The 25,280-nt window shown below is 46.6% G+C and overlaps 1 protein-coding gene across 3 annotated transcripts in view; it reads left to right on the top strand.

Moving 5' to 3' along the window:
* Positions 1–200: 200 nt before the first annotated feature.
* mob2a (MOB kinase activator 2a) overlaps positions 201–25,280 on the top strand; it is a 48,278-nt gene continuing 23,198 nt past the window's right edge. Inside the window, exon 1 of one of the 3 annotated variants that reach the window (XM_079743830.1) lies at positions 201–852. In XM_079743830.1, coding sequence (XP_079599956.1) covers positions 836–852 — 17 coding nt within the window. In that variant the 5' untranslated portion in view covers positions 201–835. Of the gene's footprint in view, positions 853–16,459; positions 16,654–19,022; positions 19,463–25,280 lie in introns of those variants that run through there. The other 2 variants (XM_079743828.1, XM_079743827.1) reach the window with 2 other exon arrangements.

Genomic DNA, 25,280 nt, shown 5'->3' with positions numbered 1-25,280 from the left:
TAATGTTATGGTAGATCGGTTATAATATGTTTTCGTCATCACTTAAAAAAAAGGTCTAAGTTGACTGTATCCATTATATCAATAATCACCCATTTCTGCGCGTCGGGTGTTTTACGAGCGTGATAGTCTGGTAGTGCGTGCGTGCGTGCGTGCGTGTGTTTACTTCCGGACTTCATTCTAGACTTGTTCAGAAAGCAGTAGCTGTGGTGGCTTAGCAGCTAACACGCTAGTAGCCATACAAGGATACATGACAGAGGGTACCGGGGCTTGTTCAGCCGCATCCCCGGGCTCAACTCATTCGTCGCTACTGTGGGACGAGGCAGGACACCCGACACACCGACGGAGACACCGCACATCACACATCACACACACACATGCACACACACACACACTCTCTATCTCTCTCTCTCTCTCTCTCTCTCTCACACTCACACACACACGCATACACACACACACACGGGTACCACGCTGACCAGAAAGTGGACCGTTACCAAGACAGTTGACTTGCGCTTCACTCCTGAGCACATATTCCATTCGCCAAGTCGTCCGATGCCGTGCTCAGGCGAAAGGCACGGACACTAACAACAGACTGCGTGGCTGCCACCCCACTGACCCAGCGCTGGACTGGAACCAAAACAAGGACATCACAACAAGTTTCCACATTTGATTTGACCGCCGACTTCTGGCAAGCGGCGGGAGAGACCGGGCCGGTAGCGACAGGATCTGGGTCCAGCCAGGACTAGTGCCCGGGCAGTGGCTGGATAAAGTAGGGGTCCAGCTCTTGAAGAATTAATCCCCTGCCAAGCGACGTGACACTAGGCTTGCTATCACCACCATGGATTGGTTAATGGGGTGAGTACAGCTATCTCGGCTAGCTAGCTCACGACAGCCCTCCTGACAGCTCAGCCGCGCACTCGGTTTGGTGCAGGTTGCGAAACGTCTGCTTTGACATCGTCCATAAAACCAACCGAACGCAGGCAGAAATGTGCTGTGTTGTCGTATGTTGCAAAATAAATGTGTCAAAGTGTGTGTGATGGGTAGCCTGTTGCCTAGCTTTAGCCTAGCCACACTGAACTGAGCTAGCATAACTGGCAGCGGTCTCGTTTTACTCTGGTAAACGCGACCTGATATTAACCGACCGCCACCAGCTGATATCTTGGGCATCTATTTGGCGTCCTACCAACCTGCCCATAATGTCATTTAAGGTTATAAGAGATATAAGTCTGAAAACATATATGCCAAGGTTATTTAGCTGACCAATAACGCGAAGCTTGTAGTAATGATTTATGCAGCAGACAGCTAACGTTAGCTACCAGTCAATCATGCTAACGGCGCTATCCATTGCTTGTTTCCTTTTTACGAGACGCACCTTTGCTGGTCGATTTCACTGCGTGCACTCCGGCCACATCAGTCATGCTAATCCTGCTTGTTACACAAGCCCTATACAAACAACCAAGACCCCTAAGAAGCTCATGACACAGAGGTATAGTTGAAAATAGTCAAGTTACATAAACCAACGTAATATATGTCACTAACAGAGAACCAGCGTATAGTATTGCGAGGTGTCTTATTTAACAGGCAAACGTTTGTGGATCGCAAAACTTGAGAGGAGGTTCACTTACAATATCAATTCCTACATTTGTTTTTGATCAAATGCTATATGATGCAAGTTGATTTATATGAAACTAGTCATTAGAACTTGCTGCAATTCCCTTGTTATTGAGTGTTTTTCTATTTGGTAGTGCATTTTCTCTGCTACCAGATAAAGACTGATAAACCGAATGACGCAAACAAATGGTCACAGCAAGAGACCCCATGAAGGCCTACTGGTTATCCCCTTCCAAACCTCAGTAGTTATCCTTTAGTAAACACAACACTGGTTTTATTTGCATCTGATTCATATTGACAGTGCACTCTTCCATTTCACGTTTTCTGTTGGTCTTCCTGTAAGGTGTGTTGTTGACAGGCCCTTCACTTGACTGACTGTTTATCTTGCTGTCTGACAGAAGCAGGGTGTAGGTCTTTTGATGTGGGGGGGAGGGGGTTGCACACAGCTGATATTTTGGCTAGGGGCAAGATTACCAGACAGCTACTATATGGCTCAGGCTGAAATATGTGGCAGCAGCCCTAACTTGTTCCCTAATTATTATTATTATGCTGATTTATTATTATTATTCAATGGGCATTTTTCTTGTGACATTCCTCTTTCTTTGTTGCTGGCTTTCTTTTTTACCCAACAGTTGTTGCTTGCCAATCTAAACTGTTTTGCTCAGTGATGTTTTTGGTAAGTGAAACTCCCCGTTCAGTATCATACTTCATGAATAGAGGAACTGAAAGTAATTGAATGTGGCGTGCATCAAATGCTGCGGTCTAACATCTCTGTATTTCTATGTCTTAAATATGAACGCACAGATACACAGCCCTACAGACACAAAGTCATGCATTCAAAGGAAGTCTCCAAGCACACTTATCATATCTGAACACCATCTCATTTGGAGACACACAGAGGTCAAAGAGAAATGTTAGTGTCAGACAATCCTACCAGTGTGTGTCTTTCTTGCCAGTTCACCAGTGTGACTCACTCCATGGGGGTTAGCAAATGTCACGAGTACTGAGATAGGTTCACGCTCTTGAAGAGAGGTGTCAGAGGTTATTTTTAGGCACATGCTGTAAGATCGAATTTTCATACTGTACTTATGAGGAAGGTACCAAACTATAGATAAGCTTGAGATTAACAATTCTGTGTTCCAATACTACTGCGTCTCATGGCATTTGAAAAAAATACAGTTATCATTACATTATATTGTAATAAACTAATACTGTATTTAAGTAATATATCTGTTAGTAATTGATGTATACGGCACAATCATGACGTTGGAATGCAAAGGGTAACTATTCCTAGGTTTAGTGACCAAAATATCAGCTTGACCTTCTCGGCCCATGACTAAGATAGATATTATTGAACAAACAGCGTGTGTGTGTATATATATGCAAAGTCAGCTGGTTTGTGTAATTTTTGTGTATGTGTGGGGATAATATTGGATGGGGAGATTACCAGAAAGAAGGGGAATGGATGAAAAAGGGAGAAGTGAGGTTTAATGAGAGACTGGTGAGCCCAACTAAAGGGATGAATGGGATGTGTCTTTCTTTCTGATGGGGAAGAGAGATGAAGACCGGTCACATGAAACTTGTTTCAGTTCACTTCAAGGTAGTGCTGCCTGGAAGTCATGGTGTTGAATACAGTGTTTGTGTGTGTGTGTGTGTGTGTGTGTGTGTGTGTGTGTGTTCTGAGGAAGATGGAGGATGTCCGTTTGGTGGTCTTTATTTTTTTCTTTGACCAGCATGATGCATCCATCTGGAGCGATGTGACCTCATCTGTCCAGAGTCAGACAGGATGTTACATCACAGTTGAGAGAGGGGGGGCGGGGGGTGGGGGGGGGGCATAGTTAGAACAATGTGGTGCGTGGTGCCTCAATCTGTCTTTTCCTGCTGGGTAGAAACGGGCTGGCTTGACAGATGTTTAATCCTTGCACTTTTGAGTGATGGATCAGCAATGCCAAAGAGAAGAGCGTAGAAGAGAGCAGGGGGGGGGGAGTACAACGAACGGACGACTAAGTGCAGGGAGCTTCAGGCTTCGCGGCTCCACTGAGGGCTAATCCTCATGAACCCTGCAGCGATGGCCATGAGGATGGATGGTGTTCAGGGTGCCAGATGCCCCCATCCTCTTTGACTTCAGCAGCTGGAGAAAGGACCTCAAGCACAGGATGATTGGTTATTGAGAGGAGTTACGGTCTCCCCAACACACTTGCAGTATCTTTTTATAATGCCAGCACCAGTAGCTTGCTCTCTGCCCCATACTAGCTTCAAAACTCATTCATGCCTGTGAATAGGTAAATGGTTTCTTTACTGAAGATGATGAGACATGTTAAATGGTCACACATTTTGTCCAGTGCCTGAATTAGATGCATGTTGATTTTTGAGAGCTCTACCATATTGTTTATGTAAATTCATTATATATTTTGTGACCTCAAGCCACTCGAACAGCCATGAATAAGGCTGAGTTTAGTGTGCTTCTGTCACCCGTGCCTGTTTATTTCAGTTTGTGTCTCTATTCGTGGTCTATGACTCAATCTGTATTTCCGAAAGATATGGTGGGGCGGGGAGTCTCTAAACAGCCACGTCCTGATTCAACCCTATTTACATCTCCGCCACGGCACTGCACACAAACATGCACACGCGATGTCAGCTCAGGTGAACCTTTCTGGCTCCTCCTCTCTGTTGCAGCCCCTGATGAATGACATACGATTCAGACACTCTCCTGCACTCTCTCCAGCCTGACAGAGGGGAACCAACAGTTCCAAGAAGTTCAGCTCCCTGGAAACAGAATCTCCCTCATCTAGCTTGACTTTATTATTTGTGTTTGGCTGGCCGCTGGTTGCTGGGTTATTGGCATTAGTCTGACTCTGAAGCAAGAGTTTACATGAGGGTTGTTAACGAGAAGGCCTTGTTAACAAATCAAACTTTAAGAAAAACATAAATATGTTGTGTTTGCCATTACTTTTGTTATTTACAACTACAGGCCAAACGAAGGCCAGGCGAAGGGGTTTACTAGGCTGCAGTTCCTCAAGTTAGAGGTCCCAGTATGTTTGGACAACATGAACCTATTTTGTGAGAGGAGGATGGAATCCATGTACTCGACAAATGCAAGATGCTCCAACTGATCAGACTTGATATACCGGTTTATAATAGGTTTTATCCAGCAGAGATGCTGGTGTGTGTATCTGGTTGGAGGCTCTGTTGGCCGTGTTGGATACAGAATGGCTGCATAAACATTAAAACCTATCAGATGGTGTTGAAGATTGTTGATGGTTATAGGTTTAATAATAGCAGTTCAGGCTAATATAGCTGCAATTTGGTGGAACATTATTGCAAAATGCAACTTGGTAATGAAACTATATTGCACATTTTTAGGTTAGCTAAGTAGGGTGGCTAGTCATGATGAGCCTAGTTTTCCATTTGCTGCTGAAAGGACCAGTTTGCCATGGACCTACCTATCACTAATCTTAATCTGCTTTACATAAATTAACCAAATATAAATCTTTGTCTCTTTGTCTGTCTCAGTCGCTCTGTCTTGCTCTCACTCCAAACAGTTAAGGAGGGGCATTTGTGTGCTTGGCTGATGTCTGGGCTGTGTGGCTCGGCTGGGCAGGGGGCAGAGTCCAACACGCTTCCCCTTTGGGCCAACGGTAAACAGCGGGAGCTATCTAACATCCATCCCAAAGTCGTCCAGTGGTAGGTAGCAGAAGAGCTGTGCAATGAATCATCGAAAAATTGCGTTCCCAGTACAGCTCAGCTCTGCGATTAGGGCAATTGGGTTTATAATAGGACAAATCTGCTGCGTCAGAGTAAGGGATAGCGAGTGCATCAATCCAGGCGATGCTATTTCCCTCCATGAAGCCGGCATCATACTGACAGTGTTGTCAAAGGCAGAGCAGACGGAAACCAAAACAAATGTTGAGAAAGCAAGGCAGAACAACTACAAAGATGTTCCTTCCTTAGATGGCTGGCTCGGCTGCGGAACAGCGTCGCTTCTCTTTCGGCCTGGGACTTTATTTCGAGAGGAGCCCGGCTTTGGTATTATCTGGCAGCGGCAGACACTGTAATGTAAAAAAAGAACCCAGCGTGTTGCCCTGGTGTCACACAGGCCAGCGTGACTGTGTTGGCTAGGTACCTGCTGAGTCTCTTCCAGCCTCTCGTCTACACGTCCTGTCTGTGCCCTGGTAGCAACAGACACATGGATATTTGTGTCTGTTGTCATTTTGGAGGTTTTCTCCTATCCTCCCTCCAATAGCAAAGCAAGAAGGAATGTTTGTAGTCAACCCTGATCATTGATCACCAGACACTGTGTTGGTGAAGTCTGTTTCTGAGGTCAGCCCTGAGCTGTCTGCTCTTTAGAAGAAACACTCAGGTGGAGTTTTGCAGAATGAAGTATATAATTTAGTACCACAATCGTGTGCGCAATCGTACCCCAGTGTGAGGTGACGCGCAAGTATACTGACAGGTGCCTATGCGCAACTGAATGCATGTCCACAGGTTTTCAAACTGAAAGCATGTTTCAAGATTATCTTGGCCCTGGGGTCTATGTTCTGACAGTCCGACTCAAAGCAGCAGACAGCAGATAAAGGGCTGCTTCAGAAAAAAACATTTCACAGTGGTGCAAGTTATCTAAATTTAACAAGTACTTCTATTTTGATCCTTTTATCTGGCTGCTTTATCTGTGTCAGTCGTTTCCTTGCATGTTTCAATGTTCTGCGTGTCTTGCTTGGCAGACATCGAGCGGTCCCATGCTGGGAATGTGTTTACTCTTTTGTAAGGGCCAGATCTGGCACTGCCCGTAGAGCCAGGGAGTGGGAGAGCGAGGGAAGGACTGCCAGACGGCCAGAGAAGTCATATGACTGACTTAACATTATCTCTCTCTCTCTTGCTCATTGCCTATTCAAATGTGTGTAAATCAGGAGCAGTGATTCAACACGGTCTATGCGATTCCACCCGGTCAGTTTGAAGCTCAGTAGCAGCTCCAAACTGTAGCCCAGCCGCTGTGCTGTCAAAGCCTATCATATTCCAATGGGGGGGGGGGTGGACTCATGCTAGCTAGGCTAAAATCATTGCAACGGCCTAAACCCCCGTTTAGGCTTCGCTCCCCCACACAAGCACCCTGCAGGAGCCCCATGTTCAATGAATCGGATTCGCCACACACACGCATACATGTGTGCCCGCACACATACATACACACACGCACACACACATATGTACACGCACGCACACACACATATGTACACGCACGCACACACACACACACACTGGGTCTTCTTGCCAGTCCTATGTCAAACGCAAGCCTCTCTCGGAGGCCTGTTACACGGACTCGTTGTGTTATGCTTTCATTCATGTTTATTTCGTCCCAGGGAACCCAAGGCTCCAGCCAACAATGGCATAAATCGCAGTGTTACGTGTGTTTCTTAAGCACCATTCCTAACCCTTCCTCTGCTTTGTTCTGATCTTCTGTCCTTTATCTCGTCTACCCCAGTGGGCAGGTTCTTCCTGTACTAACTTGTGTGAATGTGCGATCCCTAATAGGCGTGTAATATGTTTGTAGGATCAGTGGGATGGCTTGCAGTGCCTTGCTAAACAGACGTGATTCAGTGCCTGTGTCCATGCTGATGGTTGATAGAAGCGCAAGGAATCGACAGGAGCAGAACAGGGGGAGTAAGAACTACCTAATGCAGTGTTGTATCTTAAAGGATTTGGTGGTGTTGTACATGAACCGTCCTGCCAATGAAGCGGGCTGAAGTGGCCAGAAAGGACGGAGAAAGGCATAAAAAAAAAACATACGTACGAATGTCAACCCATGCACTACTGTGTATCTGAACCAAGCAGTTTGCCTGTTTTGAGTTAACGGATGTTGTAAATCTCCTACAGTAAAGTAACAAGTTCTGTCTAGTTAAGTCAGGGTTGAGTCAACATACCTTTGCTCCCCTGGTTTCAGGTTGATGTAAGGCACCAGCCAATCAGAATCTGTGTTGTTTCTTCGACATGTGTTGACCTGCTGGCTAGCTGAACGTTAAGTTTGAGGTCATGAGCTAAACTACTACATGTATCAGTGAAACCAATCATTTTAAGTTGCATCACACCAGCTACCGAGAAGCATGTAGTCCCTCCAACTACATGCTTGATTTTTAATTCAGAATATGTGACTGCAAGGAGGGCAGAATAAGGAAAAACATTGTAATCGGAACAGGCCTAATTGATTAGGTCTATTCACATTGGCCACATATCAGGGCACCATCCCCAGAAAAGTCTCGTACCGGTTTTTGTTATGTTCTAATCATTGTTTTATGTCCCATACAGATTGAAACGTATGGTGACCATTCCTTTAACATCTTCCAAGCAATGTTTTCACCTCTAATTCATTTACTTGTTTTAATTTTGTCTGATTACTACTGTGATACTTCTGATCCAACGCGGTTCATCAAAGAGATGGCATCGTTTGGTTATTCATTTTTTTAACCTACTTTTCGCACCATATAAAGACCAATCGGTGCCTGAGGATACTATGCGGAGATGTGGTGAATGGCTAGAATTAGCACAGATAGCGTTACTGCTAGCACAGCTAGCTAAGCTTTGCCCTTGGCCAGAGCCCTTGGCTGGAGACTGGGCTGAGCGGTAATTGGATTACAGAGCGAAGCATTGCACGATCAGGCAAGGCTAGGCAAAACACACACACACATGCACACGCACACATAGTACACACATAGTACACACATGCTACACACATGCTACACACACACTACACACTCAGTGTCCAGCACTTGAGGCAGTCTGAATAGAGCAAAACCTGATTTTTAACTTCTATACACTCCCTTCCTCTGCTTTGTTCTGATCCTCTGTCCTTTATCTCGTCTACCCCAGTGGGCAGGTTCTTCCTGTACTAACTTGTGTGAATGTGCGATCCCTAATAGGCGTGTAATATGTTTGTAGGATCAGTGGGATGGCTTGCAGTGCCTTGCTAAACAGACGTGATTCAGTGCCTGTGTCCATGCTGGTTGATAGAAGCGCAAGGAATCGACAGGAGCGGAACAGGGGGAGTAAAAACTACCTAATGCAGTGTTGTATCTTAAAGGATTTGGTGGTGTTGTACATGAACGGTCCTGCCAATGAAGCGGGCTGAAGTGGCCGGAAAGGACGGAGAAAGGCATGTGTCCACGTTTACAGAACAGATACAGTAGGATATACAGAGGCAGGAAACGGGGTCAGATTAGACTTGCTGTAAGACTGGACAGAAACTGAGCTGGGCCTGCATAATTAGGCCCTGGCACTCTTCAACCCCGCCCCCATATTGTTCATGCGTCTCCTCCAACAAGTCTGCAGTATGACACACTTCCTGTTTGGTCTGTAGTGGAGGAAGAGAAGAAGCGGCAGGTGGACTTTGGTCAGGCTGAATCGGGCTGTTCTTGTAGTACCACCAAGATATTTTGAAACCAGCCCAGTAGAGAAATTAAAACACATTTCTTCATATTTCAGGAAATACCAAATTTTCATGATTACTTTGGGATGGCCTTATATTTGCTGGTGTCTTTTTTGTTAACTTCTCAGTAAAGGAGATTTAATTACCGTGGATCACTAGTGGTATAGGTGGTAGTATTGGTAGATGATGGCTGTGTTGTGGTGGAGGAGGTGGAGTGTATTGGGGTGCGGCTCTCAGTAGCTAGACCGTGGCTTCTCAAGAGAGCAGAAGTGGGACCATAGCGTCCCCGTGCTAAAGTTTATCACCCAGGGTTCGCCTCGCGATGCGGCCCGCTGCAGATTACAGGAGAGGGGAGTGTGAGGCTGATTTATCTGCGGCTGTAGCTCGGTTAAATGAGGCTAACGGGCTAGCTGAGATATTGGACAGAGAGAGAAATGGGACGACTTAGCCTCTAGTGATGATCCCTGCCCTGTCCTGACGACGCTCATCGTTTAACCAGGCTTCTCTTTCAAATCCAGTTCTCTCACTCGCTTCCCTTTTTTGCTTTCTCAGTTTTTGCCGTCTATATCTCCACCCCTTCCTCTTCAGGGACGTTGTTTTAAACTTAGTTCACCCCAGTACCTCATCCAGACATTGAACATTAACCTCCTCTAGCACATCCGTCAGTTCACTCTTATCATTTGATATTAGAGCCGCACAACGTTGTATAAATGCCGACCATGAAGCTAAGGGAACCCCGCTTACCTACGCTATACTTACCCAACATTGCACGACCAGATGTACGGTACACTTCGCTCTTGAAACCAATCCATTGCACCAGGATGTATAATATTTAGCTGGAACAAGTCATCCAAGCCCGTATCTGGCTACAGAGTACGCATTCAGGTGTCTAGTCTCCATGCCAGGTCTGTGTTCTGATCCTTGGTGTCCGTTTAAATAAATGTCATTGAGATGACAAGTGTATCAAGGCCCGACTGTTATGTTCAACATACAAAACCCTCATTGTTAGGGACCGAAACATGGCATTTAAGGGATTTTAGTATGCCCCACGCCATCACACGTTCCCAAGAAGATGCACTCTGCTTTACCCCTTTTCTCTAGTCTGCCTCTATCTGAAAAACCCTTTTAGTTGAGATTCAATTCTTAACATACAAAACAGTTCCGCTCACACACGACAATACCACATACCATTAGAGGAAGTGACGCATCGCTATTTCTATTCTGCTCAGAGATTCATGAAGGGATACCAAAACAGATGAAGGTTAGCCAACATGGTGGGCTACGATTGGCTCAAAGGGACATCACCTTACAGTAGTGACATCAATGTCACTCCGTTCAGCCAACCAGATGCGGCTACAGCAGGAGCGACTAACAAGTCCCCACTGTCCCCACTGGGGGATGGAAGCCTGGTCGTCAGAGTTGGGTTCCAATCAGAGAGGGCTGAAAAAAGGCCAGTCAGGGAGCTCCTGTTTGACTCCTCATTTCCGCTCTCCTTGTTCGCCTCTCGTCTCCCGCTTCCCTGCCGAGCTCGCCTGCTTCTATTCACCTCCGTCTGTTATACACTCATCGGTTTCTCCTGTTACGACGTCATGACATTTTCCCACAAACAATTGAGTACAGTAGAGACTGACGGAGAGAATTATGTTTCTAAATACAAGGCACCCCAACCAAAACGCATAATAATAAACACCTTAAAAGATGACTCAGATTATTGTGTTTGGGATCTGAGCGGTTCTAGTTTCTTATTTTCTAAATCAATCCTATGAAGAAAGTCACCGGAGATGTCAGGATACTTGTATGTAGGTTAGCCTCTTGACCCTTTAAAGGCAGGATTGGGGTGATGAAAATAGAAAATCTATGTGCGACTGTGCACAGGCTATATGTGTGCAAACTCCCCTTCCATGGTTGACATCCGCTCTGTTAGCTGCGAGATTGTGTGCGGATGTGTGCGTGTGTTTGTGTGTGTGTGTGTGTGTTTGTGTGTATGTGTGTGTGTGAGACTCTCCCAACATCCGTTTCCCCCGATTGAAGAACAGTAGGTCAGGGGTATTTTGATGATCTCATCATGTGTTGCACTGAGAGAGAGAGAGAGAGAGAGAGAGAAAGTGACATACATTAAGAGAGGGAAAAAGTCAAACAGAAACACCCAGAGGTCCCGTTCACTCCTTCCCCCACACGCAAACACATCACATCTTGTTATAGCATGCTGCCTGAGCATCGCTGCTCTAGTATATATATAGGATAGGACTCAAAACATGAGTTATATGCTGACACTAACAGTGATAGCCCTCAATGCTCTCCTGTTCTCATTTCCACTTGGTAATAGTGAATGGTTCAACATATCAATATAAAGCACACACGCACAGACACACACCCATCACGTGCGCAGTGGGGCTGACGTAGACGAGAGTTGGTTATTTTTAGCAGGGCTGCTGGACATTAAGGCCACCGTAGCGTGACCTCACTCATCATGTCCCACTGGCATATTTTAATGAAGCTCTCCTCCTCACCAAGGCTTCGAGAGGCCAAGCCATGCCTCTTCATTTCCTGCTCTCACAAGTTAAGGCTTGACGTGAAAATGTGCTTATTTTTCTTTTTCCGCCCCGCTTCCCACATTAGGAACCTGTTCTATAGCTTTCCTTTTATTTTTTTGGGCTTTTTTATTTGCATATTTCATTGACCCCAACTTCCTCTTCAAGAGAATTTATTTTGGGAATGTGTCGGCAAGTCTGAAATGGCAGGCATCACAGTTCAACCAACTGTAACTTTTAAGTGGACAATTTCCATGACAAAGATCTGTTCTTCATGCAAACCCGTGTTGTCCATAGTTCTATAATACTCATGTATTCTATAAATTACACATTCATATCTATCATATTTATTGTGTTTAATCGGGCACCACCCTCCAGGCATAGCATGGCTTCTCAGCGGCTGAAATCCTTGAATGATTTGCCACTGTGCATTTACAAGTTTTTGTGGTGGTGTGTGTGTTTGTGTGTGTTTGTGTGTGTTAGTCAGACACACCACAACTAACACATGTAGAACCAGCCACCCTGTCACCCAGGACATCCGTTCATTGTTGACTTCATACAAAGGTTACATTTTAGTTGGATGTTTTTTGTACTACTCGGTGTATCCTTCCCATTCCATATGCTTCCTACCTCCATTGGATAAACTCATTCAGTCAGAACCCCGCCATCCCCACCCTTCCTTGTGGAGGATGTCCTCCACCATTCCGGTTCAACCAGCTTGCCAAAGCGATCTTTTTAATTACGCCCGGCTGCGGCAGCAGTCTTGAAGAGTACACTGCATGAATGCATGGTTTATCGTATTTAACAAAACATGCCTAAAAATAGAAACACTAAAAATGACACATGTTTTAGGGTGACATTAAAATGTAATCATGTCTTCCTCTAAACCCGACACCTGTGATATCTGAGTGGGTGTGAATAACCAAGCAATAACAGTACTCAGTACTTAGTCAGTCCTTGTTCTTTTCCGGCATTGCGATCCTGAACAATTAAAGCACATCCTTCCTACGTTTTTATCGCTCTCACTTCCTGTTTAACTTTGAAAGATGTTGCATTACGTGGCTGGCAGTCCTTCAGCACACAGTTTCAGTGCGTGCTGTGAAGTCGTTTTGCGCACTGTTTCAGTGAGGGCCATGAAGTCGTCCTGCACCTTGTTTCTAACACCTGCCCAAGCTTATTAACCTTACACTGGGGTCACTAACATTTCAGTCTGACCTATATTCCTGTTAAGTAGTTATTTGACCATATGTCATTGTGTGTATGCTTGCGCTTGATGGTGCCTTTAGAGAAAAGAGAGGGTGTCAATTGTAAGGTTGTTTTTGGAATAAATAGAATAAATGAAAAGGGCATAGATAGAAGGAGTGGCAAAAGCACGAGAAAAACGGACTCAAATTTTTGCATGAAATCAGATCTCTGTATTGTGTTACTGAGGTTGGCAGGCCCTCCCATCATTGCAATGGGATCAAACCAGTCCATTCATCACATGACAACCTGACCACATCACCACAGGATGCAGACCAGTCTGCAACCAGTCCACTGGTACCAGTCCCGCCGAGATTCAGGTGTACTGGTTGATAAGATTTCCCAAAGTTTAGATTGTTTAGGTTGTTAATCAAACCTTCATCGTCCATCTCTTACTCCTTGTATAGGTTTTCCTCCTTTCTTACTTAATGAGTATTTAACCTTCATGCTCTATACTTGCCTCTTTTCCTTTGAAGGCTCACTCCGTAGGTGCGTAACTGCCACACCTCGCTACTTTGGTAACCAATCACACTTTGTTTGCCCTTGTTTTCACATGCTACACCAACCACGCCGTATCGCCCCCTTGTGGTGATCCTAAGAACAATGCAGTATGTTTGTCCGACAGCAGGTGGCGCCACCGCATCCTAGAAGTACACAACATACCCTTCCCCGTTTGGAGAAAACAGGCACCTAGGCCTCCAATACTCTGCTTTCTCAACATCGACTGTTAAAGCCTAATATCCACTCAGGCCCTGCTGGCTAACTGGGCCCTTCCCTCCTGATGTTTGTCCTAACGGGGTGGGTGGCGATCCGATCCCTCCGATAGGTTTAGTTCCATCTCATTTCCTCTTTACTCCCTTTCTTCAGTGCAGTGGGAAATGTAGATGTATCAGTGCAGATCCAGAGCTCAGGAACACTTTGCCATGGATCTGTCTGCAGTGCATCTGCAACTGATTCTATAACCGGTTCCGTGAAGTGGTCAGTAATGTGAAGCCAGGGTGGAGCGTAATATTGAAGCCGGGCTTTTGTTATCCTCCAGCAGGCTTCTCTTTCCTTGCAGGATCAACTTTTCAACCCAGGCGAGACTACTTACCTACAGTCAGGGAGGCAGATGGACAGCAACAAAGATAGACAGGCAGAAAGACAGGAAGCATGTGCAAGCTGACTTTTATGAAAAGACTAAAAACCCAGACGGTAAGATATACTGGCCTGAGAGGCAGCAGTTAAAGACTAGTTATGGTGCTGTTGTCTCCATATGGACCAGAGTGTATGTAGCAGACAGACAAACAGACTCCTTGCGTCCTTCTGGCTTACAGTAGACTCTTTCACACACCCGGACACTCATCAGATCTCATAAACTACTTCAGCTGTGTGTGTGTGTGTGTGTGTGTGTGTGTGTGTGTGTTCTGGTTGCTAATGGGTTGCGGCCCAAGCATGGCTCTGTGTACTGTATTCCTGGAAACCCTATGCAGAGGAGGGGTGGGGAGGGGCCCGGAGGCCAGTCCCCAATGCACAGCAGCCAAGGCTGCCTGTTCCTCTGGAGGCTTTTCTCCCTCTCTCCCTCCATCGGGCCCACAGCCCAAGGGCTGTCGCCAGGGGGAGGGAGACGAAAAATAACTCGCAGCACAGTATTCAGTTGTTTTGTGTGGGATTTCCACTACCGTTGTCATGGCAATGCATTGGTGTTTTATTTATTCGACCAGTTGTTTTTTTTTTACTTTCTCGCTACCGTTGTCTTTTCGGGCTCACTTGGACCACGGCCATGTGCCATGTTGCTGGGACGATGAGGGCAGTGATGGAGGGTGGTAACATGAGCCCCCCCGCACCACTGAGCCACAGGAGAGGAGCGGAGCCTTGTGATGGATGAAAAAGGAAATCACTTTTAATGCAAAAGATGATGCATGCATTGGCTGCTCTGGGTCAGGGGGATTGCATGCGTGCACACCCTCAAGTTATTCAACTCGCACCCGGGATAAAGCAAGGCAGACGGCAGGCCTGCAGAGAGCATCTGTGGGGGGGGAAATGGTGCAGTCCTCTTCTTTATCCTTCCATACTCTCTCCTTCCTCCTCTTCCCGACTCCTTGCCGCCTGCCTCGTATCCACCACTCCCCTGTATCAATCCACCCACCCTCCTCCTCCCTGGCCCCTCATTTGAATTCCATGTTCCCCTTTCACAGCCACGGAACCCCCTCGCTGTCTCCACCTCATTTCTTCTCCTCCCCTCTCTGTCCTCCTCCCCTCCCCATCTCTCCCTTTCCTCCCCTCTTCTCCTGACTAAAAAGTGTTGCGTAACCGCAGTGTGGGACTGACTGCAGCATTCGATCAAGCTGATTGATCAGCACTTCCTGGGCTATGGGCTACTAATGCTGAGGAGCTGCCTTGGAGCCAGTGGGCCGTGGACACTGCAAAAGCGCGTGTGTGTTTTTGTGTGGGTTCACTAAACAGAAGCCTCGACATGCAACTGTGCGACGCATGGAGCCCGAGCCCAGCCCTGCGACATGCAGCACTGCGACACGTGCACTGATTTGACCATAAGGCTGCAGTGTATCAGCCAGGCTTCTCTTTGTTTCACCATGACCAGACCTACACAGCCAACGACAGATCCATAACCAGACGCCCACACACACTATGAGCACGTTGATCATTGTCTACCCCAGGGGAAAAATAATCACATCTACAGATACCCCTTTAAGTGAATGATATATCCTATACCCTATATAATTTCAATTAGTCACAGCATTAGTTGCGGAGGGGTAAAGTGCCCTCCCATATCATACAGGTCAACAATTACACTAAAGGAATTTGGTTTGGTGCTCTTATAATAATTTCTCACAATCGCAAGCTTCTTTGTTCATTTTTTACATTCCATTGTCTTCCTGATGGAGGGGGAACTTGTGGATGCAAGACAATTAGTAACATGATGAAAATCAAAATGTTCGCTCATGCCGTCAGTGCATACCATCAGAAAACAGTCTGAAGGGCTGCTGTCCGAAGCACCAGAGCACTACCTGGCATGGCTTGGAAACGCTACACAGGATTTAAATTGCATTAATGGATCCTCGGTCCTATTCTTAGCTTCAAATCTCTCTCACCCTTCGGCCGTTGACAAGTGTCGGAGCTGCTGAGACTGTTCAGTGCTTTCCGTTGAGCATATGGAGATACATATATAGCTGCTGTGCGTAGAACACCGCCGTGAAACACGAGAGCCTGTTTCCCTCGCCTCGCTGTTAATGGGATAAGACCGGGCTCACGTGAGTCTTGATTGTTTTGCAGATTGCGAGGTATTTTTCGTCCGTTCCTTTCTAAAATGAACGACAGTTAAAAAAAAAAAGTCGGTGATTTGATACTAATGTAGGATTCAGTTAAATTTTCTGTCGCTTTACAAATACTAAATCGTTTCCCCACCCCGGTATGTCTCAGTGTGTTAGGCGTCAATGGGTATTAGACACAAAGAAGGTGTTAGCCATAATCGAGTCTCTGTGGAAACACGCGGGAAGTAGAGGCGGCTGCCGCTGAATGGACAAACGTGTCTTTTTGTTTCAGTCGAAACGTTTGTTCGGCATCCAAAGCGCAACCCAGAACTTGTCCCCCTTACTTCACAACCCTGCCCCGCGGAAACCGGGGGAGCTGGAGAGGGGCGGAGGTCTGGGAAGAAGCCACAGAAAGAAAGCAGCAGCGAATCTGTGGTCTGCAATTCGACTCCCACGTCCACGTTTGTTCCTGGTCTGCGGCCGTTCGGAAAAACGGTAGTTTTCGAGTCGTAAAGACAACCAGAATACTGTCAATTCTGGATTTCTTTATCCGATTCCTGGCGTCCAAGATGAGGTTTAAAAGGAATGGCTCCTATACGTTAAATAGGTAAGATGGATATTCTTAACAGGCACGCCAATAACTTTATCGTTTCCATATCGGGGAGAGAGCGGGAGGAGTAGAGCTGAAAGCGTGTGTGTGTGTGTGTGTGTGTGTTGGAAGTGTTCCATTCTGAGGCTAGACAATGTATGAATTCGCGTGATTTGTGTAACGTGCAGATCTTTTTACATGGATACCGATTAAGCTGTTTCCTATTTTGCCTATCATTAACATTGCCAATGCTCTTGTAATGGGGGGGGGGGACTACGGGAAGTTGGTTTAGTGCAAATCGGGAGAAACCAGTCGTTCTAGCTTGGGTCTCTCTCCTTTGTTTTCCTTCCATTGAGAGAAAGAAAGTCAAGATGATATTACCCCACCTCCCTGGATGCCTCCTAGAAATACCCCTCCCCATAGGCATCACCTAGCAACTTTTTCCTCTGTGTGTGTGTGTGTGTGTGTGTGTGTCTCGCATCGCGTCATGGGTGATGTAGCGTTGTGTTATATGGCAGTGTGCCTGTTGACGTGATTGCAACAGGCTCTATTCATGTGTGGTTTTATAAACCCTGTCACGAGTTGTGTCTCTCTATACCCCCCCCCCCCCCCCCCAGTTCACTCTCTGTCTCGCTCTCTTGGCCTGTGCTTCTTTCTGTCTGTCTGTTATCTCTAGGAATAAGGTTTTCATAAAAAAATACTTATTTGTATTTCTTCCAAAAACGGCGAACACCCGCTGTTGGATGTGATGGACTCATAGTGAGTTTGGGCTTTTGATGCAGGGTGACTGGAGGAAGGATTTAGATTTTCAATGTATAATGGCTGTTTCCCTTCGTCATCTCTCCGCCTCTCCTTCTTCTTCCCCAGCGGGGCTTGTTATCATGGCACATGGATTTCCGTTACACACACACACACACACACACACACACACACACACACACACCTCTTACACAGTTGGGTGGGGATCATATGAAACACCCAAAGGAATCCACTTTCTTGTGCATGTAATATGTGTGCTTACCTGACATTTTGCACACAATGTACGGCATGCATGCCCACTCCTGCATAACGCAATGTGTCAGGTTACAATAATGGTTAGAATAATGACGATCATGTAATTCGATGGTGAGAGCAGAGGTTCCTCTCCTGTGAGCGGCCCCTCCACCAGCCTCATTCAGTGAGTCGGCTGCTGATGAAAGGGATGACGTCATGCACCACACTGAGGCTGCTGCTTCAGCACAGTCCCTCCTCCTCCTCCTCCTCCTCCTCCTCCTCCTCCTCCTGCCAGGACGCAGAGGGCGGGGGGGGAAGTGAGACATATAGACCGATGTCCTCAACCACAGGGATCTATACTGGGCTGGCCCCAGAAGCCTCTCTGGTTACTACTTGCTATCCGTGTGTGTGTGTGTTGTTGTACCTAATCATGAGGACAGAAGCTTCCCTGCACCGATCTTGCGGCTAGTGTCTAACCTCTGTATTGGCCGTTGCAGTTGTCTGCCCTGGTGTAGTTGGTTAAGGTGAACTGTGTTATGCTATGGCGAGGGAAACGGAGGAGACAAGCTGACATTTAGTTTTCTGTAAGGCGTCTTTCTATTTATGCAAATTCAGTTTTTACACACACACACACACACACACACACACACACACACACACACACACACACACACACACACACTCTCCACACTGCAGGCACTATATGCTTAGGTTCTTCATTTCCCCTTGCAGTCCGGTGGAAATGTTCTCCGGGGGGGGGGCTGTGCGAATGACAGAGAGAGAGAGGGTATGAGCATGCCCTTCAAATGATGACCGGCTTGCTTTGCTACAGCAATGTCCTGTAATGCTCTGCAGTGATTGGCTCGTGACCTAGAGGTGTGTCTAAGCCTTTGCCCCTCCCACACCTATACCTCCTCTGTGTGAATGAACAGTCAATGCAGTTGTGCGTGTGCGGTCGCCGCAGCACACATAGTCACGTGTCTAGTGCTCCCCCAATGTTTACTGTTCCAGTTAACTATTTGCAGTCGGTTTAAAAACAAACCTTAAAATTCACATTTTGAGCAGTCCGTGTGCAGGCAGAGGGGCTGTACCGGCTCGGGGCAGAGATAAGAGCAGAAGCTCTGGGCGTGTGTTTTGATTTGTTGGTATGGGGGGTGGATAGGGGGGATGCTAGGTCGTTGTTTGGGATGTATACAGATTGCAGAGATTCTAATCATCCGGGTACGCTTCCTGTCTCTCTCTCCCTCGGTCTCCGTGTCTGCCTCGCTCTCTCTCCTCTGCAGTCGAGACTGTGCTGCCATACAGTCAGCAGTTTGTTTATGGGACCTTGTTTGCCAACTTAATCTTCCCGCCTTCCAAGTGGAGCGAGAGAGGAAGGGAGAGGGGGGAAGAGAGCGAGTGAATGTGAGAATGTAGCGGCGAGGTGGGCAGTGCAGTACTTGGAAGGCAGCGGGATCGTCGGAGCGAGGCGCTCCCGGTTTGTCAAGCGGCTGATCTTGCAGGCTCTGTGGCAGCGGGATCCTGCGTGTGCGCGCCAGGGCTGCATCGCTGGCCACGTGCCGCAGTGATGTCACGCTGACCTGCGCTAAAGCCCCGAAGACGCCGCCGCCGCTGAGCTCTGGGCCCCTGCTGGTGGGCGACCGCGTGAGGTGCTATGCCAGCTGCTGGACCCCTACACCTGTAGGCCAGACAGGCTGCTGTACGGAGAGAGACTGAGGAACTCAGCGAGGGAGAGGAGGGAGACCGGCCTACGTTGAGCACCTCTCCTCGGTATAGCTGGACCTACTGTGGGCTGGATGGGGGTCCTAGTGTGCTGTGACTGCTTCTTCTATAGGTATAGGCGCGCGCACACACATACACACACGCACGCACGCGCGCACGCACACACACACACACACACAGTGTGTTAATGTTTGTCGTTCTCGTTTTTATGTTGACATTGTTGGCTTGTTAGTTTTGTGTTCCATCCTCTAGGGATACTCACCTCTACGGTAGCGGTTCCTGTCAATATTTGGTTTAATTTTGCTGTGTAGCAACCTCCCTCCCGCAAAGTCAACCATTGCTTATATAATTTGCGCTGCGGTTACGATGACTTTTAGGACATTGCAACTTTGGTGGGTTAGGTTGGGTACACCCTTGTTTGACGAGATAGAAGCTCCGTCTTTTAGAGTTTAACAGCCGAGAGAGCAAGGACGAAAGAGGGACAGAGAGGGAGACAGAGCGACACAGTGAGAGGTGGAGAGAGACTCTCCGATGGCCTGTTGTCGAGGAAGTGGGCATTGATTTAGAGTAGACACTGAATGAACCGACTGACCTTGAGGTGGGATAGGGGCAGGGTGACATGCAGCCAGAGTTCGGTAGCTTAGGGCTCACTACTGGAGAAACATCATCACACAGACGTCCTCTTCCCTGCTCATCTGCTGCTCCCCCCCCCCCCCCCCCCCAGAGTACACTTGGTCATCCAGCGCTGTTTGTTTGGACACTGTGTTCTGTCCTGAGGTTACAGGGACTGTTTGTGTGGGGGGGGGGTGAACCTCGGACTTTGCTCTCTCCTCTTTTTGTTGTCGTTGGCGTTGGCCTTGAGTGGATAACCTTTCAAACTATTTTTTTGTTACTTTTTAATCAGTTCAAGGTGGCCAAAGAAAAATAACGGTATTATCGGAGAGCCATTCTAGTTCCACATAGAGGGCTGTTGTCCTGGAGGGAAAGTGGGCGGATGGGTTAGAGTAAAGCTAACCAGCCTGGCAGTCACCACGCCAGTAGGGCTGTGCCTGGTCCGGCCTCACATGTGGGCCTGAGGTTAGCCAGCATGGACCTACTTCAGCAGCAGCTTCATAAATCCTATATATAACCCTAACTCACACACACATGCACGCACGCACGCACGCACGCACACACACACACACACACACACACACACACACACACACACACACACACACACACACACACACACACACACACACACACACACACATCTGGATTAGATTAGGCAGTCCTAACTCGATGCACTTCGGGAACCCTTTTTTAAAATTCAATGTTCCCCTTTTACGGAACAATCTATCCCCTTGTTTGGGTGGGAGTGACGTACCTGCTGAACCCCATATGTGTGCCCGCAGCTTATTGGTCGTATGAATGGGAGGACATGCGTCACTTCTGTTTTTCTTGTAATTATCCTCAGGGAAGCTGGCGTTGGCCAAATCACTGAGGCCTTATGGGCTCGTTAGGAGAGAAATGGTTTGTCAGTTCTATTTTTAGCACTTCCTCTTCAAATGTGTCCCTTTCGACCAATCGGCTTGCTTGGCAGTGATGCTATTTGGTCTGATTGATGTGTGTTTGAGGGACACACCCATCTGAACCAGTCATCAGTGATCTCCACTTATGAGAGCCTTAAGTGGCTCTTGAGGTTTAGTAGTGGTGTTCAGTACTGGCCCTCTATGGAGTGTATTCAGTCAGAAGGCTGTTCATTGAAGTAAAGTAGTTTATTGTCTTGCACTTCCAAGCCAGAAACACTGTGAACTCTAGCTACTCTAAAGTACATTGTGTACAATATACAATTAAAGGGCAATATGCCAATTGGCCAAAAGGAAACCCATGCAACTTTTAGGTGTGCTTGCAACTCCCCCATCAAACGCCAACAACTGGCTGGTTTGCATTAGCTGTTGTTGATTGCTGGCTTACAACAACATTCTTTAGTTGAGTGTAGGTGTTGGTTGGAACAGAGGGCAAGCATCTTGATTCACCTTTCTGATGTAAATCTGCATCCAAGTGTGTGTGTGTGTGTGTGTGTGTGTGTGTGTGTGTGTGTGTGTGTGTGTGTGTGTGTGTGTGTGTGTGTGTGTGTGTGTGTGTGTTTCTGGTAGATGGTATTGAATCAGTTTCTGTGTTTTATTATTTTAATAGTGAAGGCCATGTGTTTCTCATCATGCTATTTTGGGCCAGCCTTGGCAATGCCAATGTGCATTGCCAAGCTGTTTTTTTCAGTACAATAATGACACAACTTTCCACCCAAAATACCCAGCTTTGCCTTTTCTATGTGCTGATACCAAGTCTTATGTGGCTCTGTGTCACTTAAACAACCAGGGTAATGGGGGCTGAAAGAAATAAGGAGGATCTAGTAAAACATGACCTATGGGTAAGACATGGTAAAGGTAAACACAATCTATTTGCATGCAGAGCTTGTGTGTGGTGTCAATATTGAACGATTTTTTTTTTAGTTTTCAGTCGTTCTAAAGATGTAAATGTAGTTGCTGATGGTGTGTTTTTCCTGGGTCTATGCCTCTTGGACATTCTATTGTGTTTACAAATTAAAGTAAAGGGGATCCTAAATGGGAGCTAACAAAAAACCTGCTGGAAACAAGACACTACAATTGGTCTAACAGATTCCAACATGTGACCATGAGGATACCGTGTATCCACAATGACTCACTAAGTCTATCAAAAGGGTAGAAAGGATAAAAACAAAAGACACAAGTAAAACCCACAACAGTATATAAACCTACACAAATGAGAATTTCCTGACGAGACCAGCTCCAAATTTTGATCTGAGAACTGCAGTCAGATCTCATTCATAACAGCTAGGCGGCTCAGTTAGGCAAGGTGAGGGGCACAAGGTGAAAATATAAACACACCCTCCCTTTCAGAAAAGGAAAATAGAACTGAAATAACCGATTTGATCGTCACAATTCCCCTTTCCAGTTGTTGTAGCTGTTTGTTCATGTCTACTGCCCCACCCTGACAAATGAGGCACGAAGACCGGTCCAGACTTCCTGGTACAGATAATCTGAGGCTTCACTGAAGCATATTCTGAAGTGTACACACAGTGGCTCCAGATGGACTCAGGTCGAAATTACTTTACAAAGTAAATCATTTTTAAATAGATCCCACCCACATAGGTCTCATACAAATACAGATGTACGATCTAAGTATTTAAAATCTTCCAGCACTACTGTTGGAAAAGAGGAATCTAAAGATACATTTTTCATCACAGAAGATGTCTCCTGGTGTTTGGTCTAAGGGTGTGTGTGTGTGTGTGTGTGTGTGTGTGTGTGTGTGTTGCCTGCTCAGTAGCTTGAAAAAGAGCTGTCCTTGCACTAATCTCACCTCCACCTTTTAAATTCCGAAGAGTCAGCAATACATTAGACAGGTGCATACTCATGTACCAACGTATATAATGGTGCTCTTGTCATCTGCGTAGGTCTCCTTTCCGTTACTGACATCTCTTGCTTCAAGATGGTAGTGTTCTTGCCAGATTGCTGTTGAAAATACTAAATGAATAAGCATGACAGTGCAACTCTTATAGACGTATGGCGCCACTTGCAAATCTCTGTAACATAACTCAATGTTTGTTTTTAATTGTGTTCCTTCCCATATGGCAGGGGTTGAGTAGTGCAAAGAACACGACGGGTAAATAGTCCTACCTGTGACTACGCAGAGTAGTTACATGTGTCTCTACTCTTCTCAGTAGGACCATAAACAAACAGACAGGTGGTTAAGAGGGTTCTATACCACCTAGGCCCATGCCGTCTTTAGGGGATTAGGGTCTTATCCTAAGGGCCAAAACAAGTGTAGAGAGGTGTCATAATGATGGAGTTTAACTGGCGGCCTATGGGATGCTCTCAGTGGTATGGGGTCGAAACCAGACCTATAGGATGCTCTCAGTGTAATGGGCTTTAAACAAGACCTATTGAATGTCTGTTTAATGGTGTCTCAAACCAGACCTTTTGGATGGTCTCAAGTGTTATGCGGACTAAACACAGACCTATTGAATGGTCTCAGTATGAGGGAGTTTCAACTCATGCCTTTTAGGAAGGTGACTACATGGACGGGCCAGGGTTTGGTCATGAACTTGGTGTTGCAGGAGCGATCCTTGCAGTAGCTTGGGGCTTTTCGTCATCGTCTCTGGGAACAAGAGGCCCCATTTCAGGGTAGACAGGAAGTCCCTGGGCGCCACACTTCCTGTTTATCCCAGCCAGAAGTGAGTGGGGGTGTGGTTGAGTTTGGCTGTCTTGTACAATCTTAACAGGGATGGAAAGGGTGGCAGTAAGTAGTTCCAGTTTCCTTGTTTCATTCTTTCTTTGTTTCTTTCTTCCTCTATACAGTGCATCACTCATCATAACTGCCACAGCGGGTTTTGTTTTGCTGTGCCCTTAATGTTCTTTTTAATGACAAGTCACCTGACATAGTACCACAAAGGAACAACCAAGGAAAATGTTTCAGCTATAAATCAAAAGGAAGTCAACATCCGTTCTTTGCATTACTGGCTATTAAGTGACGCACTTTCAAAACAATCCTGCCCTATGTGTGGTAATGTGTCACAGAAGTCCTCCTCAAACCTCCTTTCATAAATGTGATGTATTGCATCTGAGACAAACTCCTGCAGCGTGGTCGTTGTCAAGCATCCTCCATTAACAAACTCCTTATAACTCTCACTGCTGCCTCACCCCCCCGATGCTAGTTGTATGCATGTTGGGCCGCTCATCTCAATCTCTAGTGCTGCTAATCTCAACCACTAGGGAAGGAGACATATGCACACCTGCATCCGGCATTAAGCGCTTATGCATGCAATTCTTTTAATCATCAAAATGTTAAAAGAAGCTAACGTTCAACCTATTCAAGCAGAACGTTGATTCCAACTAGAGAATGAAAGTGATTGCATTGCATCATATGTATATTGTTGAATAATGAACCGTGCTGTTCATGTTGTGCTTTAAGATTCTTGCCTCAGTTGAGGCGGGTCTGGGATACGTCAAGGCAGGGGAGGTGGTGGAAGGACGCGCAGCTGGATGTGATCCTGGCTGAGGTTTCTCTATTGCCCTGTCCTCCTCCTGCCCCCCTGTCATCGTTCTGTCCTCTACGTGCATTGTTCTGCCTCCTCCCATTTCCTCTGGTGTGTGTGTGTGTGTGTGTGTGCGCGTGTGCGTGCGTGCGTGGGTGTGTGTGTGCAGTTTGATGACTATCGGATACTTGCAAGCAGCCCGTTCCCTGAAATCTTAGCTCAGAAACAATGCCCTTTCAAGGAGGAAAAAACATGTGGTTTTCGACAGGAATCCATAACATGTTTTTTCTTCATCTCCTGCCCCCTCCCTTGTCCCCTTGTGTAGCCAAAACACAAAATCACATGCAGCCCTCTCTCTCTGGGACCCAACCAAAACAGGGAAAGGTTGTCGCTACATCTATACTGTAGGATCGCACAAACATACATGCATGCACCGACACATATACATACACACACACACACACACACACACACACACACACACACACACACACACACACACACACACACACACACACACACACACACACACACACACACACACACACACACACGGTAGTCATTAGCACTCCATTGTTTATTTTTGTTTACATTTTCAGCTTCCATTAAACAAAAAAAAAAATCTATTGATTCTGTCGTTTTCGGGGTTATGTGCTCTTTCCAAAGCGCTCCTTGGACAGAATGTGTAACGGCAGCACTATTGGCTCGTCTCAGGGCTGAGCTCGGGAGCAGTGCGTAGGCAGAAACTCTGCGCCCTTGCTCCCCGGGTTTGACCGTGAGGCTGTTGAGATAAGCGAAGCAGCAGGAGCCAGTTGGTTTGCTAATCCAAACCAAATGCCCCCCCGACAGACTCTCCAGCAGCAACACTGAACGA

This window comes from Pollachius pollachius (assembly GCF_949987615.1).
Source record: "Pollachius pollachius genome assembly, chromosome: 9".
NCBI classification, from domain to species: domain Eukaryota; kingdom Metazoa; phylum Chordata; class Actinopteri; order Gadiformes; family Gadidae; genus Pollachius; species Pollachius pollachius.
This window is presented reverse-complemented; position numbering and strand designations above follow the sequence as displayed.